The sequence below is a fragment of the Bufo bufo genome, chromosome 2 (genome assembly GCF_905171765.1).
Source record: "Bufo bufo chromosome 2, aBufBuf1.1, whole genome shotgun sequence".
Lineage (NCBI taxonomy): Eukaryota > Metazoa > Chordata > Amphibia > Anura > Bufonidae > Bufo > Bufo bufo.
This window is the reverse complement of record NC_053390.1, coordinates 451,889,711-451,910,335: the sequence shown is the minus strand read 5'-3', so window position 1 is coordinate 451,910,335 and position 20,625 is coordinate 451,889,711. Positions and strand designations below refer to the sequence as shown.

The following is a 20,625-nucleotide window of genomic DNA, read 5'->3' as shown; positions in this document are numbered from 1 at the left end:
GTTTCCAAAGTGGTAGGACTATGTTATCATCACGGGCATCTACAGTTGGGTCCATAAATATTGGGACATCGACAAAATTGTAACACTTTTGGCTCTATACACCACCACAATGGATTTGAAATGAAACGAACAAGATGTGCTTTAACTACAGACTGTCAGCTTTATTTGGAGGGTATTTACATCCAAATCAGGTGAACGGTGTAGGAATTACAACACTTTGCATATGTGCCTCCCACTTGTTAAGGAACCAAAAGTAATGGGACAAGTGGCTTCTCAGCTGTTCCATGGCCAGGTGTGTGTTATTCCCTCATTATCTCAATTACAATGAGCATATAAAAGGTCCAGAGTTCATTTCAAGTGTGCTATTTGCATTTGGAATCTGTTGCTGTCAACTCTCAAGATGAGATCCAAAGAGCTGTCACTATCAGTGAAGCAAGCCATCATTAGGCTGAAAAAACAAAACAAACCCAGATCAAGAACACTCTCTCCAGGAGGTAGGTGTATGTGTGTCAAAGTCAACAATCAAGAGAAGACTTCACCAGAGGGAATACAGAGGGTTCACCACAAGATGTAAACCATTGGTGAGCCTCAAAACAGGAAGGCCAGATTAGAGTTTGCCAAACGACATCTAAAAAAGCCTTCACAATTCTGTAACAACATCCTATGGACAGATGAGACCAAGATAGAGAAGAGTATGAAGAAGGAAAGGAACTGCTCATGATCCTAAGCATACCACCTCATCAGTGAAGCATGGTGGTGGTAGTGTCATGGCGTGGGCATGTATGGCTACCAATGAAACTGGTTCTCTTGTATTTATGGATGATGTGACTGCTGACAAAAGCAGCAGGATGAATTCTGAAGTGTTTTGGGCAATATTATCTGCTCATATTCAGCCAAATTCTTCAGAACTCATTGGACGGCGCTTCACAGTGCAGATGGACAATGACCCAAAGCATACGGCAAAAGCAACCAAAGAGTTTTTTAAGCGAAAGAAGTGTAATGTTATGCAATGGCCAAGTCAATTACCTGACCTGAATCCGATTGAGCATGCATTTCACCTGCTGAAGACAAAACTGAAGGGAAAATGCCCCAAGAACAAGCAGGAACTGAAGACAGTTGCAGTAGAGGCCTGGCAGAGCATCACCAGGGTTAAAACCCAGCTTCTGGTGATGTCTATGCGTTCCAGACTTCAGGCTGTAATCGGCTGCAAAGGATTTGCAACCAAAAGTTTGATTTATGATTATTCTGTCCCATTACTTTTGGTTCCTTAACAAGTGGGAAGCACATATGCAAACTGTTGTAATTCCTACACCGTTCACCTGATTTGGATGTAAATACCCTCAAATTAAAGCTGACAGTCTGCAGTTAAAGCACATCTTGTTTGTTTCATTTCAAATCCATTGTGGCGGTGTATAGAGCCAAAAATGTTAGAATTGTGTCAATGTCCCAATTTTTATGGACCTAACTGTATGTTTAGTGTCATCTGCAAAAATGTATATTTTACTGTGCAAGCCTTCCATAAGATCATTGATAAATATATTGAAGAGAATAGGGCCCAATACTGACCCCTGAGGTACCCCACTAGTGAAAGTCACCCAATCTGAGTGTGTACCATTAATAACCACTCTCTGCTCACTAAGCACAGGATAGATCATCAAAAGTTTAATATGGTAATGGGGCACAGGTCAGGCAGCGAAGGGTCAGAAATAGTAAACAGGCCGAGGAAGGTACATGGAACAGCCTGCCAGAATCTATGCCGCAGATGTGAAACTAACCTAACTGCAGCAAGGACAGACTGGGAGCTGAAAGGGGTTCTCTGTGAATTAACAAAATGAAAATAATATGATAATATTACTTTATTATAAACACATTGCCAAATACCCTTCATTAGTTAGAATGGCTGGTTTTGTTTAGGGAGCAATCATTAGAAGAAATAAAATGGCTGCTGTCCTTAATCACACTGATCCCTGACCAGCAGAGCAGAGAGAAGGATGAGGCAGCTCTTTAGTTTAGAGTGAAGTAACTTGTCCTGCTGTGTGATTTAGGACAGGTTTCGGGTGTACACTAATAGAACAACAGACATTTTATTTCTCCTAATGGTGGGTCAACACAAGTAGACAGGGCCAACAGAAGTAGACAGGGCCAGCAGTAACGTAGTGCAACACAAAATACCGCCCCAGCAGAACCAAATACCACAGTGCAGCACAACATACTGCCACCCTCACCACAGAATTCAACTGTATCACAGCCCTGAGGATGGTGATGCATTTGAATTCAGAAGGGGACCTGTGGATATTGGTCAGGTGAATAAGTACCTGATGCTCCTACATTATTTACAGCTGAGAGCATCAGATCATTATGTACTGGCCAGCAACCATGAGGAGGGCTTGGGTGGCCCTCTGGGTGTTGGCCCACCAGGATATTTTCCTGTAGGGTCTATGGCCAGTCCTCCCCTGGACTGGAGCTGTTGAAATGTTTAAAAAGGAGTTTATTGCCCTCCATGTCATAATTCTCCATGTCATGATGGACAGAAACTAGTATTTTCTCGTGGTTCAGTAGTAGCAACGGATGCCTCTATATGAATCTTAGCTACACAAACAGTGTACATACTAACTCCACAGAGTTATTCTGATTGCATGATTGGAGTCGGGAAAATATTATTTTCTCCCAAATTGAGGAAAACTGGCTTTCACCTAATGGGCTTTTTTTTTTTTTTTTACCTTTCTCTGGATCAACTTTCAGGATAACAGGCTGAACTGGATGGACAAATGTCTTTTTACAGCCTTATAAACTATGGGGGAGATTTATCAAACTGGTGTAAAGTAGAACTGGCTGTGTTGCCCAAAGCAACCAATCAGATCCCGCCTTTCATTTTCCAAAGGTGCCAAGTTGAATTTCAATGCTCCATGCTTTAGGTTCTGGCAGTAGATAAGCGTTCTCCTTTTTTTGATGCTGAAAACAGATGCATGCTCAACCAAACCGAACATGCATGTATATGAGTAGCCAAATGAGTTCTCGGTCAACAGCAATTGAAGGTGTATGGGAACTGACAGATTGTGGTGCTTATGAGGGATTACAAAAAAGAGAAACCAGTGCTATTCAAAAATGCTTCTTACGTTTTCAAAAGACCACCTAGATTTATGGACTCACGAGAAAAAAGTGGAAAGCCGCGTCTTTAGAGAATACAAATTTTTGTTTGTATTAGAAATATGTATTGTCATGGCCAGACTCGTCGCTCTGATGTGTATAGGGGCCTCATGACTGTCCATGGAGTTCTGCAGGAAATTGGATTTTTGCAAGAGATAAGACCCTGCTAGAAGTGGATTATTTCCCTCTCCCCATTGCAGTAAACATACACACTCATGAGTGATCACCGTTCACCCGAGGAACGAGCATTTTGTTCATCTGATGAAAGCATTGTTGGCACCCCAAATTATTCTTTATGGGTGGCAGATCATTCTGTGTTCTGTAACAATGAATGTGTATGGTGACGAGCGATCGCTCCTGTCATACAGCGGGGGTGATAGCTGCATGTAAATGAGGCTGTTACCTGAAACAAAAGGTTTGGTCCTGATAATTGCCGTTTCAAGCGGCCTGTATAGAGGAAACATCATTTGAGAGGTAAGGGTGTATGCGAGTCTCGGCAAGCAATTTCTTTCCTCCTCCTTTGGCACATATTGTTTAGGGGAAGAGGTGTCAAACTATTCAGTAATGGGGGAAAGCTGTGTGGCATGCTTGTGTGGGCAAATGTCTTGAAGTCGCAACTTTTTTGGGAAGAGCTAAGGTGTTAGAATATCCTTTTAAGTTTACAGCCACCCCATGCCTATTAAAAAAAATGTGTGTTTTTAATGACACAAAGGAAAAGTTGGCGAGATCGATTTGTATCAATAGTGTGACATAATTATGATCATACCATAGCGCTGCAGAGGCCGCCAGGTTTATCCAGTGGAGTTTGATGGGCGCCTCAGTGGTTAGCACTGGTGTCCTAGGTTCGAATCTGACCAAGGACAACATCTGCATGGAGTTTGTATGTTCTCCCCAGGTTTGCGTGGGCTTCCTCCGGGTATTGCGGTTTCCTCCCTCACTCCAAAGACATACTGATGGGGACCTTACGTTGTGAGCCCCATTGGGTACAGTGTGATGCTAATGTCTGTAAAGAGCTGCAGAATGGCAGCGCTATATAAGTGCATCAAATAAAAAATAAGATGGAGCCAATGCAAAGAAGGGAGGCTGGTATGTGGGCCAATTTATCTATCAAGGCTTGAGGACAAGAAATGTGACAGTTTACTAAAGTGTTTAGATGTTGGCAAGGCATGGGAGAGTCATGCGTGGATTGGTTGTTATGATGAAATCATCCACAAATGCATCTATGGGTGGTGTGTATAGCTGCCCATTTTAAAGCCTTATATTGCCAGTTCCTGTCTCAGTTTCTGAATTAAAGGCTATTTGGAGACTTTTTATTTTATTAATAATACATTCTACTTATGTTATACTAAAAATAATTTCTTTTCCAAGTGGTCTTTATTAAAGGGGTCGTCAATATGTGATTATCCATATTGCTTCCTTTGTTGGATGGATTCATTTTTCCATCACATTATACATTGCTCGTTTCCATGTTTACGACCACCCTGTAATCCAGCAGCGGTGGCCGTGCTTACACACTATGTGCGCTCCCACTGTCTCGGCCAGCACCTTTTCCTATAGTGTGAAAGCACGGCCACCACTGATGGATTACAACCATGGAAGCCAGAAGTTTATAATGTGATGGAAAAATGAATCCAGCCAGCAAAGGAAGCAATGTGGATAATCACACTACATTAGTAAGTGTCTTGTATTAACTTCCTCTGCATGATAAAGGCCACTTGCTGAAGTGAGACAACCCCTTTAAACTTTAAACTGTCTTCTACAACTTTCGGTCCCTGTGTATTTGCAGAATTTTGCATCTCCTTCTCAGTGAATCTGCCCGAAATCTGCTCTGACGGCTTGATCAGTAGCCCTTATCTCTAGTTCCTTGACAGCTCACTTTTTTTTAATCTAAATTAAGATCAAACTCTGGATTTTTATTGGATATATATTTCATGTTAGGCCACTTTCACATATGCGATTCCCTTTCTGGTTTTAAGATCCGGCAGAGGATCTCAAAACAGGAGGAAAACGCTTCAGTTTCATTTAATACAATCGGCTGCATCCGTTCCATTCGGATGCGGTTGTATTAAACCGCAAGTAAACAAACTGGATCAGGCACGAACACTATTGTAATTCAGTCGGCACTGGCACCATTGTCTTGCATTGTTTTTAGTGCTGGATCCGGCTTGTTCAGTTTTGCAAACCAGACACAAAACTGCAGTTTGCAGCATTTTTGTGTCTGGTCACAAGACAACAAAAAATAACTGAATGCATCCATTTGAATGCATACATTAGTTTTGTCCCCTTCCTCTGGTTTTGAGATCCTCTGAAGGATCTCCAAACCGGATAGGAAATTGCATATGTGAAAGTATCCTTACTGAGTGATCTGGAGGTACATTTTTGGTTGGTGTTAATGCAGATGTTGCCCTTCATCATATTTAAACCCAGGACCCCAGTGCTAATAAGTTACCCACCATGCTACCCTTCATTAAACTTCATTCTCCTGTTTTCCATATTAAAGAAAGACTGTGTTAGTCTTAGTGTAGGGCCTGTAGGACAGTGCATGACTTCTCTCTTTGGTTTTCTTTAAAGTTGTGTACTGCTGCTTCAGGCCCTGCACCAAGCATAACGGAGTGCGTCAGTTTTTGCTAGGAGTGTTGTTTTAAAGAGGTATTCCAATCTCTAGGATATGCCACAAATGTCAGATAGGTGTAGGTCCCTCCTCTGGGAACCACTTTTATCTGCAGAACAGGCTTCCAAAGCGCGGCCACTTCTCCATTCACCGCTATGGGACTGACTTAAATAGCCGAGCTAGCACTCAACTATTTTCGTAACTCCCCTACTGGTGAAATGGAGGGTGACCGCTGATGTGCAACTGCTCTTCGTTTCATTTAGAGGGCCCATCCTGGACATAGCAGTGGGGCCCGCTCCTATGTGACATATGTGGCATATCTTAGCGATATCCCACAAATGTTGAGATGGGAATACCCTTTTAAGTATAACTCTTAAAGGGGTTCTCCAAGCAAAAAATAAAGAATCAAAGGCAGGGACGGTGTTAAAATAATATAAGGTATACTCACCATTTCAAACCCCCTCAGCTGCAGTATATGGGTCAAGAACATTGTACTCAAATGCATGTGGGCACTGCCCTGCTTGAATCCCTGCAAAAAATGCACCAAAATGATACATTGTGCAGATGAAAAAATATACGTACACAAATCACTGCAAAAAATGCACCAAAATGATACGCAACTGACATTACTAGCTAATTCCTCAGGCCGATGTTAAAAGCTGAGAACTTTGCCAATATCTTCCAGTCAGGAACATATCGTAGCCCCTCATGCACCACGACACGGTGTCTCAGCACGCATGGGGTCCTACCACTCAACTGCCCGTGGTGTGTGAACAGGGTCTGAACCAACTCACAGCCAGACTCTCACATGCCTCCATAGTGGTATCACAAATGCAGTGTGAGGTAGGATAAAGCTGTGAGCCGCACCCACAACAGACCATGTGACACAGAAGCCACACCCACATCAGACCATGTGACACAGAAGCTACCAGGTGCAAAATAATGTTACCAACAAAATGAAGTGGTACATTCCATACACATAAAGACAAAAACTCACTGAAAAAAGTGGCCTAAACGGGTGGAAATGCTCCAAACCCAGACACTGTAGCGCGTCTATAACCGGGGGGTGCAATTCCTCTGCATGCGGTCCGCAGACAATGGCAATCCCCAGCAAAAAATGCGTACAATGGAGGATGCCGGTGCGGACCGCATGCACCACAAGGACATCTTGCACAGAATGATACATTGTGCAGAGGAAAAAATATATATGCAAAAAATGCACCAAAATGATACACAACTGACATTACTAGCTAATTCCTCAGGCCACAATTCCACTGCCCTGCTTGCAAACGCAAAACTAGAACTCTATCAAAAAGCACATGCTGTAGTCAGACGCACACCAAAAAATAGTAATGAAATATGGAAGTCATTTAAAAGACTTGGAGACTTCAGCTTCATAATGTGAATAATCAGAAGCTGTGATTGATGACGTCTTGGTGCTGAGACCTCTACCAGTTGCTAGAATGAAAGGACCATGGTGCTTTCTTGCGTGCCATGCCTTTTGGGATCCCATAAACGGGCAGTGTACCAGATACTAAGAAAGAAGAAAACTGAGTCAGCACTCATGAATGATTAAAGTCAATGTATTGCTTATATATCCAGTGGTCCAGTTTTACAACAGCTGGAGGGCAGCAGGTTGGGCATCACTGTTTAAGACTAATTCATAATCAATAATTACCTAATATGTAAAATTCAGGAGATCATGAGGATGGAGGATCTAACTGATTCACTACAAAACACTGAGAATGGTTCACACCTGAGCGTTTTACAGTGCGTTCCTACGCGCTGTAAAACGCTCAACAGGCAAAAACCAATGTTTCCCTATGGGCATGGTTCTCACGTGAGCGTTTTACAGCGCGTACGAAAGCGATGTAAAACGCCCTACGCCCCAAGAAGTACAGGAGCTTCTTTGGGGCGTATTGTCGCACGTATTGTGGCAGTTTTTCATTGGATTAATCACACAAACGCGTGTACTACGAGCGTTTCCAAAATACAAAAACGCCCCAAAATACGCCTCAAAAACGCCTGATAAAAACGCCTGTAAAAAGCGCTTATCGAATACGCTCAGGTGTGAACCCAGCCTACCGTGGAAAAGCTGGATGGCATTTCAAGACACCCAGGAGTATAAACTCCTTTTTGCTGCCTGATGCTGATGGTCTTCCTTTCTTTTTCTGTTTTTTCTAGACTACTTTCTTTCTTGGTCCTGTCTCTTCCCACTGACTTATCAGGCAGCCAATCAATAAACACTAACACTCACAGCAGAAAGCTAGGGATTGTGGGGATTGTAGTTTTTTGAGGGAAGATCAGGCGCCATGATACTCTGTGTGTTGCAGGCTCACACAGGAGCTAGACAAATGGATTGCAAGGTAAAGTGAAGCTCTGGTTATATCTATAGGTATGGGTTCTGGTTGGGTCACGGGTTGCAGCCTTAATGCAGTTTTTCAAAAATGAAGTTGCCTTACCGGAATACCCCTTTAAATCCTATGATAAATATGGAATGTACTTATGGCTTCAGGTCTTCAGATTTAAAACGGTTTCTTTTCTTCTAGGAATGCTGGAATATGACCCAACCAAGAGGTTTTCAATACAGCAGATTCGTCGACACAAGTAAGTCAAGTTTCTTTTTTTCTTCCATTCTAATTGTCAACCGTGTTTAATGGAAAATGGTTATACAGATAAGTGGACTCGGTATATCTAAACTTTGCTTTTAAAGGAGGACTAACACAAGGACCTTTAATTTACAGTCGGTATTAAAGGAGCTGTCCAGCATTAGAAAAACATGGCTGCTTTCTTCCAAAAACAGCACCACCTTTGTCCACAGGTTGTGTGCGGTATTGCAGCTCGGCCCCATTGACTTCGGTGGAGCTGAGCTGTAATAACGCATACAGCTCATGGATAGGGGTGGTGTTATTAGAAGAAAACAGCCATGTTTTTTCAATCCTGGACGTCCCTTCAATATCAGGAAGCCAGTGCCAGTATTAACTGTATACCTGGAATACCGTTGGCCTATAATTTAGGCTGTGATCATGTTTCACAGCCTTATCTTTGTTTTATTGCAGTTTCGGAGGTTTTTTTAAATTTAAAAAACACCCTGTTGTTTCATATAATTTTCATTCTGTTCTCCCTTCCTCTACTTATGCTACTACATTTGTTTCTGCATTGCTTAACCACGCTCTCTCGGAGTCATGGTTAGTCCTATGGGGACTCTGTGTGATGAGAACAGCTTTTTTCACTGTGGAACATGCAGGGGATGTAGCAGAGGCAGAAAGGGGTTTTTCTTTTACTTGTAAGCCTGAGATCTACCTCTCAACCATCCAGTTGCATTTATCAGTTGGTTTGTGTTTTTAGAAAAAAAAAACTGTCTTATTGAAAATGTTTACTTATATAACTGCAAAAAGGACAACTTTAATATCTTGAAGCTGTACTCTCTGTACAATAATAAAAAAATTGCAGCAACTAAGCAATGTATCTTAAGAAATATTATAACCTTACTTAAAATGATTAAAGGTGTTGTCCTACCATTACATGCCATATTCATTTTATAGATCATAGAAAAATCAAGCATATTTATCGTTTATATGATGGTATAACTTTTTTTTTTTTTACATAGTAGGACGCCATCTTGTGGTCAGGATATATGTTGGCTTCTGAGCTAAGTACTGCTGGTCACACATGCTCAGTCTCCCTCCCTGCTGCCAGGTCTCTGTATAGCGATCCCCTTTTCACTCCAGGGGAGTTAATAGGAATACATTTCTGCCCTGTGATCGTCAGCTGCTCTGCAGGAGATGCCGGCTTAGCCAGTGATTGGCTGAGCAGACATTATATTGCCATGTCCTCTGTGTCGAGACGTGGAGACCAGCTATAGGGGATCAGTGAGGTGAACAATTTGTCTCTTAATTTTTTTTTTTTTTTCTGTCCCTTTTCTAAAAAGGAAACAAAAAAATGTTATCCCACCAAACAATCCATTTTGAATTGCATGGGATGTTCTCTTTAAAGGGGTATCACACTTTAAAAAAAAAAAAAAAAATTCTATTACAATTTTGGACTATTACCACCAGCCTAGGGATAATCTATACATCTAAAATACTATATATATTAGGACTAATTATGTCTGGGTACACTGAGCCTCTGTATATGCCACGGAGATAACGTTACTGTCATGATCAGCGTCCTGTGCAAATCTACTCTGTGCACAGATGTCCACTGATGCTGGTTATGTACAGGTGTATCTGTGTGATATACATATGGTAGTCCAGTACTTTATATATATTTGCTATGATCTGACCAGCACCTAAAAAACCTGCAATGAAACGTAACTATACTGCGGTAGTAATCTTTAAGTGGACTGGACCTGTATGCTCTCACTGCGGTCCGGAGCAGGACAGGGTGATTGAGCGTCATCTCTGGTCCACTAAGCAATACGTATACAACAACCTACTTTGTCCTCTGATCCAGCTGGCATCAAGATCGCCTAACAGCGATCATCAATAGAGACTTGCTGCACGTAAGGCAGCCGGGGACGCGGAGTCAGATCCCCATAGTAACTCACCACTCCCACAGTACATGTCACTTCCAGGTAGTGACGGAGCACAGCGAGCCCGTACTCAGCTTGGGGCGGTATCTCGGCATAGGTGTCTCCGTCTGAGGAGACATGTGATGAGTGACGCAACATGTGGGAGGAGCGGCGCGTTCAAAAGGAGACGCGGGAGTATCAAACATTGCCACTGCCAGAAGAAGAGAACAGACGCACAGCCACTGCATCCGGTGCTCTGTCCACCAATATCCCTGACGAGCCGAGTCTACACCCGGCGAAACGCGTTTGATAAAGGTACCATCATCATTTACTAGGGAGGTAAGAGCATAGGGCGTTGGTCGGCCCCCTGCCAATCTGATATTGATGACCTAACCTTTAGAGACTTGAAGTGGAACTCGTCCATGGAATGATTCCTGGTTTTGAGATTCGTTTTCAGGCATAGTAATTCACATTTAGTGGAATTCACGCTAAAATCCTATACATGACCAAAAGCCTTTAGTGTTTTAAACACTGTTTTGAGGTCCCTGGAGAGATTATTCATAAACATGAGGATATAATCTGCAAACAAAAGCTAAGTGGACTGTTGAACCCCGATTGATATATCTTCAAAGACGCTACCATTTGTTAGTAAATGAACAGCCAAGTCAAACAGGGTGAACAAGGGACAACCCTGTCATGTGACTTTGCCTAAGGGGAAGGGCTGGGACAAGAATCCGTTTGTATATACACTGGCTTGTGTAGACTTTTATATAGATTACAGAATAAGGAACGAAAAGTTCCTACAATCTCCATGCAGATGTTGTCTTTGGTTGGATTTGAACCCAGGACCCCAGCGCTGCAAGACACCAGTGCTAACCACTGAGCCACCTGCCTGTAGTTTAATATCCTTAAAGGGTTCAAATCCTTAAAGGGTTTCTGTTACCCCAATTTTCTCACTGCGCCTGCGCCGAATACTGAATGGGACGGCGCAGGCGCGAGATTTACACGGCAGACGGGGCCAGCAGGAGAACGCTGGCTTGGCCCTGTCAATAAAGACAGAAGGGCGTGGAAATGAGGTGGGCGAACGGAGCCTCTAGGAGTAGTTGCAATGCCCCCCCCCTGCTCCGAGAGGCTCATTTGCATATAATAAAAGTTAAAATTACACGAAAACGGGGGTATACTTAAATAAAAGGAATGTAGAGTTAAATTCAGGTGACATTTTCACATCTATAATGTCAGCCTGTTTAATAGCGAAAATTGGGGTAACAGAAACCCTTTAAAGTCAAATATCTCATTCAGGTTTTGGGCTGTAGCTGACTGTGGCAGTTACTCTCTTTGAAGTTAATACCCAAAACTAGACTCAGAACAGCATGTAATATAGAATCACAAAAGTTTTTTTATTGGACATACACTTGTAAAAAACATAGAAGTCCATATACATTAGCAGCATTTAATCACACAGGATAGATGTCCACAGGTCTGTCCATTATAATACATATAACTTGCAATAAAACTCCCGGGCTGTGAGAACGGGTAATCAATCACAGCCCACAGTTAGTATATAAAGTGCATAGTGCCACAAAATTACATCCCTTGAGAAAGCGACCGCGAAACACGTGTTTGGATCCAGGACTGTCTTGGTCGGTATTTATCTTGACTGTATTGATCTCCTATAGGCTATCTGTAATTTTGTGGCACTATTCACTTTATATACTAACTGTGGGCTGTGATTGATTACCCCTTCTCACAGCCCGGGAGTTTTATTGCAAGTTATATGTATTATAATGGACAGACCTGTGGACATCTATCCTGTGTGATTAAATGCTGCTAATGTATATGGACTTCTATGTTTTTTACAAGTGTATGTCCAATAAAAAAACTTTTGTGATTCTATATTACATGCTGTTCTGAGTCTAGTTTTGGGTATTTACTCATAGTTAGTTAGGACAGCAATATACCGGGCGTTCCTTCGCTCTGCGATTTGGGTGTGTCTCTTTAAAGTTATTAAATAAGGACACCAGACTTGTACTTATCTGTGCACACAATATTTTAAAATATTCACCAAACCCGTAAGGTCCCGGTGCCTTTCCTGACTTAAGTGCCTTTATAGCCCCCTGTACCTCCTCCAATGTAATTGGTGTTTTGAGGATCTCTTGTTGCATCTGAGATACTAAAGATAGAGAACGTTGATCCAGAAAAGCATTCGCTGCCAGCTGGTCGAAAGGGTCCACAGAGTATAAGTTCTGGAAATAAGAGTGAAAGGTATCATTAATTATTAGTTATTAGTTGTCTGGCACAATCCTTCAAATGGGTAATGGGCCAGATTTCTTGTATTCCTTTTGCTAATCTAGCTAATCATTTCCCCATTTTATTCCAATACCTAAAATATTTAGTGTCTCTAACTGAATGCCTGAATTGTTCCCTATCAGATAGTATGTGTTTGATCTGAGAGCTTCACTGGCTTGTAGATATTGCACCTGTGATTTCTTACGCCAATGGGCAACATGAGAGATCAAGCATCCTCTGAGGACCACTTTCAAAGTTTCCCAATAGAGGGATGGATGGGATTGATGGTGTCACGAGAGTGTCAAGAGCCACGCCTATCTCCGTTATACCCGGGGTCAGGAAGTCGCAGCGGGTGGCTGCGCGCTCTATGTAGAAACATAGTGCTGTTTCTTTATGGTAGCTTTCTGGGTTTGCCTTGGAACCCTTTTTGGCTCACTCAGGGATCCGTAGCTCCTTCTCCTCAGCTGTTTCTTGTCCAGCACTACCAACCTCCTTATATTCCCCTCTCTCACTTCTCTGGTTGCCAGATATAGAGCTTCCTGCCTGGACTTCTATACTGACCCACTGGAGCTGTGTAACTGTGTTCCCTGTTTGTTGTTCCAGAGTGTTACCCTCCGGATCCCTGTGGGCCTTGGTGGTCTGCTGTTGTCGCCCACCTGGGATTATATGTTTTGTCTGTATTGTCTGTCCTCTCCTTGGTGTTTTCCTTTAGTGTCAGTGGTGCGGACTAGTGATCCCACCGCCCCGTTCTCTACACAGGGCTCATCTTAGGGAAAGCCAGGGTTTAGGCACGTGACCGGCGTACGGGTGAGGAACCCGTCTAGGGACGTCAGGGCAGTCAGGTGCCAGCCGCAAGGTGAGTCAGGGGTCACCACCTTTCCCTCTCCCTTGGACAGGGCCTTCCCATTTCCCTCCCTTTGCGTGACGCCGGTCATTACAGATGGGCTGCATTGTCAGAAGAATATTTTAACCACCAGCTATGTACTTGTGTCCAAAAGTCATCATTTTCACTAAGGAAGGAGGGTGATCGCCAGACAAATTCAGAACCTCTGGGTATATCATCCAGCATGCCCATACAAATGGGGGCGTGATCAGATATTAAAAGATTTTCTATAGTTGTTGGTTGTTCCTTCCTCTCCAAGGGAGCACTGACAAATAGATAATCGATGATAAATGGGAGTGTGAGTAGTGTGTAAACTCCATATCATCAGGGTGATCACTTCTCCAGGGGTCAGTCAACCCATTATTTATTAGAAAAGTGGGCAAGATCAAATCTCATGCCCTGGGCAGTGGTGCAGTGCTACCTCTTCTGTCTTCTAAGCGGTTAAAAACGGTATTCATATCCCCTCCCACAATTTCAAATCGGGTTAGATCAGTGGAAATCATAGCTATGACTACTGAAAAGAAGAACCAGTTGGAATCATTAGGGCTATATAGGTTGTAGAGACTCTCATTTCCTACTGGTGTACATCGAAGTAATTTAAGTAATCTGCCCTCTGAGTCTCATTCCTCCCCTTGCATTTTGGAGTTCTTATGAAATAAAACCAAGATTCCTTCCTTAGGCCCCCTGCACACGAACGTGTGCACCCCGTGGTCGTGCCGCAATGCACAAACACAGCCTGTGGTGCAGCCGCAGTGAATCGCGGACCCATTCATTTTAATTCCGTAGGGTTCCATTCCGTGCTTCAGTTCCGCATCTCCGGATTTGCAGACCCATTCAAGTGAATGGGTCCGCATCCATGATGCAGAGTGCCCACGGAACGGCACCCGTGTATTGCTGATCCGCAAATGCGGTCCGCAATACGGCGACGGGAAGCACGCGTTCGTGTGCAGGGGGCCTAACCCTGTGTGGCTGGAGAACCTGCCACACTCCCCACGCATAACTTTTGCATTCTGATGAAATCTTAAGCCTTGAGATGTGTCTCTTGGAGCATAGCAACGTCTGCTTTAGGCCTCATGCACACGGCCGTTGCCCGGTTGTGGCTGTATTGCGGCCTGCAAACAGCAGGTCCGCAATATGCGGGCACCGGCTGTGTGCTTTCCACATCACTTGAATGGATCCGCAATCTGGAGCTGCAGTGCGGAACGGAGGCATGGAACACCACTATTGTTTGCGGTGCGGACGGATCACGGATCCATTCAAGTTGAATGGGTCTCGATCTGTCCCGGCCGCTGCACGGATGTTGCCCGTGCATTGGGGACCGCAAATTGCGGTCCCCAATGCATGGAACGGCCACACACGGGTCGTGTGCATGAGGCCTTAAGGTGTTTCAGATGTCATAGTACCATCAGGCATTTATACAGGGACCTTTCACATTCAAGGAGATAACCTGTATGACTGACCAAAGATCATATGTGAAGTAAAATGGTAATAACTAAAGATAAACAAAGTTTTAAAAAAATTTGATTCGGCAGCTTTGCCGAAGTTCACCAAGAAATTCATTTCCATCAGAATGAGTTTGCCACAAATTGCTATAGATGGCTGGTATACCCAGCCCAATCTGCCTAATCATATTCTTCCCACTTGGCCAAATCTTAGTGTGAAAGCTTGGAACTTAAACTGCAGGAAGAGGTGCAGTGTGCAGTGCACCAAAATTCATAGCTAATCCCCTTCTGTTAGCTGTAGATTTACTGTGTGTCAGTATTACAGGTCAATGTAACTGTGCACCAAGATTCATAGCTAATCCCCTGTATTAAACAAAAGGAAATGCATACAGCACCCTTTAATAAAGCAAAAAAACAGTATGCGCACCTGCAGGAGCTGTGTCCAAATGGCTGGAACAAAATAAAGAAATGGAGGCAGTGGCAATATAGTGGTGAAAATGATGATTACACTTACCGGTAATTGGATTTTCCAGACCCCACGACAGCACCAAAGAGAGAGAGAGGATCCGCCCCTAGGGACAGGAAACCTGCAGAATAAAAAGGTGGAGCCTCTCTCCTACCTCAGTGGTTTACAGAGCGTGAGAGTGACTCCAACCCAAGTTAGTTTAACCAATATATAACATTTCCATTTTTTTGCTACACCCAGTGCAATAAAGAGGAACCCATGAAACACCAGGGAGGGAATAAGGAAGGGTGCTGTCGTGGGGTGTGGAGAATCCGATTAAGGGTAAATGTAATCATCATTCCCCCCCCCCCCCTCCCCCCACGAGAAGGAGAGGACCACATGGCCGCCTTACAGATTTGCTCAATAGCGACATTAGATCTTTCTGCCCAAGAGGTGGAGATTACCCGAGTAGAATGTGCTTTAAGAGAGAGAGGAGGAGAATTTCCAGACGAAGTGTAAGCTAGGGAAATAACTGTCTTAATCCATCTGGCTAGAGAAGTCTTTGAAGCTACCTTGCCCTTATTTACACCTGAAAAAAGGACAAATAGAGCTGAGGATTTTCTCCAATCTCTGGTGACTTCTAGGTAACGTAAAAGGCATCTCCTAACCTCTAGACCAGTGTTTTTCAACCACTGTGCCGCGGCACACTAGTGTGCCGTGAGATATTGTCTGGTGTGCCGTGGGGAAAAATTCCAATTTGGTCTATTTGTGAGCTGAAGCCGCATGTTACGGACTATATAGCTCCGGTGTCACTGTCCTGTTACAGTCTGACAGGAGGAGACATCGCAGTAGATCACCGATGCGCAGAAGAGCGCCGATGGATCTGATTATCGCGTCGCAGCGCAGAGGAGCGCTGAGTGATGGATCTGGAGGAGACATGAGCAGAAGAGCGCTGATTAATGGATCTGGATGGAGAAGCGCGCCTTAGGTGTGACGGACAGCGGCTATCTGGAGGAGACAAGCACAGTAAGTACTGAGTGACAGTGAGACAGGAGCAGATACAGTGATGGACAAGTTTTTGAAAAGGAAAGAACTGGACCCTGAACAAAATTCGGAGCCAGATGAGAGCCCAAGTATGAGTGGGGATCAAAAGAAAGCAAAGATGGTTAGCTCAAGCAAATTCTCTGGCACAAGGCAATATAGCGAAAGCTATATTTCATTTGGATTTACTTTCACCGGAGATGCAAAGAAACCAACTCCACTGTGCTTGGTGTGTGGTGAAAAGCTATCTAACAGTGCTATGGTCCCAAGTAAACTTAAACGCCATCTCCAAACGAAACACCCTTCGCTTCAAAACAAGAATGCGGACTATTTTGTTCGCCTGCTTGAAAACACAGAGAAACAGGCAACTTTCATGAGAAAAACCACAAAGGTAAATGAAAGAGCTCTTAAAGCTAGCTATCACGTTGCTGAACTTATAGCTAAGTCAAAAAAGTGGTGGTGTGCCTCGTGATTTTTTTCATGAAAAAAGTGTGCCTTTGCACAAAAAAGGTTGGAAAACACTGCTCTAGACAGTGGAACTCCCTCTTTCTCGTTTTTAGGGATCATCAAAAAAGTTGGAAGAACTATCTCCTGCAGTCTATTATATTTTGATGGAACCTTTTGTAAAAAGGAAGGATCTGGTTGACAGAGGAGGGGTTGAGAGAGAGAGAGCCTGGGTTGAGAGATAGAGAGCCTGGATCTCACAGATTCTTCTTGCAGAGGTTAAAGCCACCAATAGAAGTATCTTGAATGTAAGGAGTTTTAAAGGGGTTCTGCAGTTTTTTAAACTGATGATCTATCCTCAGCATCTGATCAGTGGGGGTCCGACACCCAGGACCCCCGCCGGTCAGCTGTTTTGAGAAGGCAGCTGCGCTGGCAGCAACGCCGCTGCCTTCTTGCTGTTTACCGCAAGCCCAGTGATGTCACGACTAGTATCACTGGCCTGGGCGTGGCTAAGCTCCATTTAAGTGAACAGAGCTTAGCCCCGCCCTGGCCATTGATACTAGTTGTGACGTCACTGGGCCTGCGGTAAGCAGCGCCGCTGCCTTCTCAAACAGCTGATCGGCGAGGGTCCCGGGTATTTGCACCTTATTACTGCCCCCCTCCCCCGGAAGCTATGCGCAATTAGAACGCAAATTCCGGCTAAACTGGAAGTAGGTCACGTGGAACGCACATCTTACTGGAAGAACCAGACGGAAGCCCCGGACCCCCACCGGCTCCTAGGGTCCTGCGAGCCCAACATATGGCGATAGACCCCAGCAGTTATTTACCACATAGCCCTCCAGAACATCTCTGGGACTTCCAGACCAGCGGTACCTGAAAGAAAACTGCAGGTCTCCCACTCCAGGGTGCCGGAGGATCCTCTCTCTCTGTGGTGCTGTCATGGGGGAAGGGAAAAGAGAGGTTCTTCTAATCCATGTTGTGGCAGTCCAAACACATGCTTTTTAATCTTTTGTTTTAGCTGTCGAATTACTGTCTGTCAGTATTACAGGTCAATGTTATCATCAGGTCTAATTTATTACTGTGGACTTAACTGTGCAGTGCACCAAGATTCAAGTAGTGGCCCCATGACAGAGTGGGGAGGGTGGCAGCAGTAGCAGTGATATTAGTGGCCCCATGACCGAGTGGGGAGGGTGGCAGTAGCAGTGACAGCAGTTGCCCCATGACAAATTGGGGACGGTGGTAGTAGCAGTGGCGGTAAGGCTGTGTTCACATCACCATTTATTTTTCCATTCAGAAGAACCTAAAAATGAAACAATAACAGATCCTGTATTTTGAGCATCCGTAAGCCCTTTATAACATGGTCAGTATTTGGTCAGTATTTTTCATCAGTATTTGACCAGTATTTGTAAGCCAAAACCAAGAATGGGTCCAAAACAAAGATAAAACGTGATGTAAATATTTGCTTCTTTTCTTTGTTTTGGACCCACTCCTGCTTTTGCTTTACAAATACAGATAAGGGCTCTTTCACACTTGCGTTCTTTTCTTCCGGCATAGAGTTCCGTCGTCGGGGCTCTATGCCGGAAGAATCCTGATCAGTTTTATCCTTATGCATTCTGAATGGAGAGAAATCCGTTCAGGATGCATCAGGATGTCTTCAGTTCCGGAACGGAATGTTTTTTGGCCGGAGAAAATACCGCAGCATGCTGCGCTTTTTGCTCCGGCCAAAAATCCTGAACACTTGCCGCAAGGCCGGATCCGGAATTAATGCCCATTGAAATGCATTAATCCGGATCCCGCCTTAAACTAAACGTCGTTTCGGCGCATTGCCGGATCCGACGTTTAGCTTTTTCTGAATGGTTAGCGTCTTGGCAGCCATGGTAAAGTGTAGTGGGGAGTGGGGGAGCAGCATACTTACCGTCCGTGCGGCTCCCCGGGCGCTCCAGAGTGACGTCAGGGCGCCCCACGCGCATGGATGACGTGCTCGCATGGATCACGTCATCCATGCGCATGGGGCGCTCTGCCGTCATTCTGGAGCGCCCCGGGAGCCGCACGGACTGTAAGTATACTGCTCCCCCGCTCCCCACTACTACTATGGCAACCAGGACTTTAATAGCGTCCTGGGTGCCATAGTAACACTGAACGCATTTTGAAGACGGATCCGTCTTCAAATGCTTTCAGTTCACTTGCGTTTTTCCGGATCCGGCGTGTAATTCCGGCAAATGGAGTACACGCCGGATCCGGACAACGCAAGTGTGAAAGAACCCTAAAATACTAACCAAATACTGACCGTGCGAAAGAGGCCTTACGGATGCTCAAAATACAGGATACTTTTTTTTTTTTTTCCTGTTCTTCTGACGGATCAACGGCAAAACAGTGGGAGGGAGGTCAGCAGCAGTGGCAGTAACAGTAAGAATAGGGGCCCCATGACAGAATGGGGAGGGGAGGCAGCAGCAGTGGCAGATCACAGTAGTAGCAGAACCCAACAACAGCAGTGTGATAGCAAGGGCAAATAGTATGTATCTCCTTGTAATAATTTAACATGTACATATTAGTAGATCAGTAGGCCATGAAGCCTCTTTATAGGAATGGCAGTAGAGGCAGCAGGCAGACGGCAGCAGTAATGGCCCATTTTGCACGATATTCAAGTGTTGCAGCACACTACAGTATGATCATTAGTGGCAGAATTATCCATTCTGTTGCATCAGGCACCAGTGTCTGGAAATCCTCGATGATCCACGCCTGATCTTTATGAAGGTTAGTTTTTGGGACATTTTGGGAGGAAAGGCGAGTTCTCTTATGGGTAACTGTGCCCCCCACCACACTGAACTCCCGCGCTGATGCCATACTACTGGCTGGGCAGGAAAGCATGCCCATGGCAAACTTGGCCAGTTGTGGCCACACTTCAAGTTTCTATGCCCACTAGTCCAGGGGATTTTGGATCATGGGTGACAGCATGCAGTCCAAGTATACCACCACCTGCTGGTTTAGGTTCTACTGCATGTCCAACAACTGCTGCGGGGTGGTTTCTTCAGAAGGCGGTTGAAGAAAACTGCTCATCAGAGACTCCAGACTTAAAGGGCTTCTGTCACCCCCAAAACACATTTTTCATTTTTGGGCTTGTTAAAATCCTTATTGAACGACTATTCCCTATATAGGGCTCTTACCTTTGTCTGTGGCTTAGTTTCATTAAAAATGTATCTTTTAAAATATGCAAATGACTTCACTACCAGCAAGTAGGGCATCTACTTGCTGGTAGTCGCCGCAAAAAACCGCCCCCTCCTCCTGTTGATTGACAGGGCCAGCGAGCACTCTCCTCCTCCAGCTGGCCCTGTCAGCATTTCAAATCCCGCGCCTGTCTTCATTTGGCGCAGGAGCTTTGAGAGAAGAAGGCTCGCTTCCTCAGCACTCCCTCAGTGCCGATGACGTCTTCTCTTTCGGTGACGTCATCGGCGCAGGCGCACTGAGGGAGTGCTGAGGAGGCGAGCCTCCTCTCAGAGCGCCTGCGCTGAATGAAGACAGGCGCTGGATTTGAAATGCTGACAGGGCCAGCCGGAGGAGGAGAGCGCTCGCTGGCCCTGTCAATCAACAGGAGGAGGGGGCGTTTTTTTGCGGCGGCTACCAGCAAGTAGACGCCCTACTTGCTGGTAGTGAAGTCATTTGCATATTTTAAAAGATACATTTTTAATGAAACGAAGCCACAGACAAAGGTAAGAGCCCTATATAGGGAATAGTCGTTCAATAAGGATTTTAACAAGCCCAAAAATGAAAAATGTGTTTTGGGGGTGACAGAAGCCCTTTAAGTTGCTGCTTATG

General features: G+C 44.5%; 1 protein-coding gene across 1 annotated transcript in view; it reads left to right on the top strand.

Moving 5' to 3' along the window:
* The window catches only part of STK11 (serine/threonine kinase 11), a 90,465-nt gene that overhangs the window by 42,079 nt on the left and 27,761 nt on the right, over positions 1-20,625 (top strand). The window contains exon 7 of the mRNA XM_040417567.1: positions 8,308-8,365. Coding sequence (XP_040273501.1) covers positions 8,308-8,365 — 58 coding nt within the window. The remainder of the gene's footprint in view (positions 1-8,307; positions 8,366-20,625) is intronic.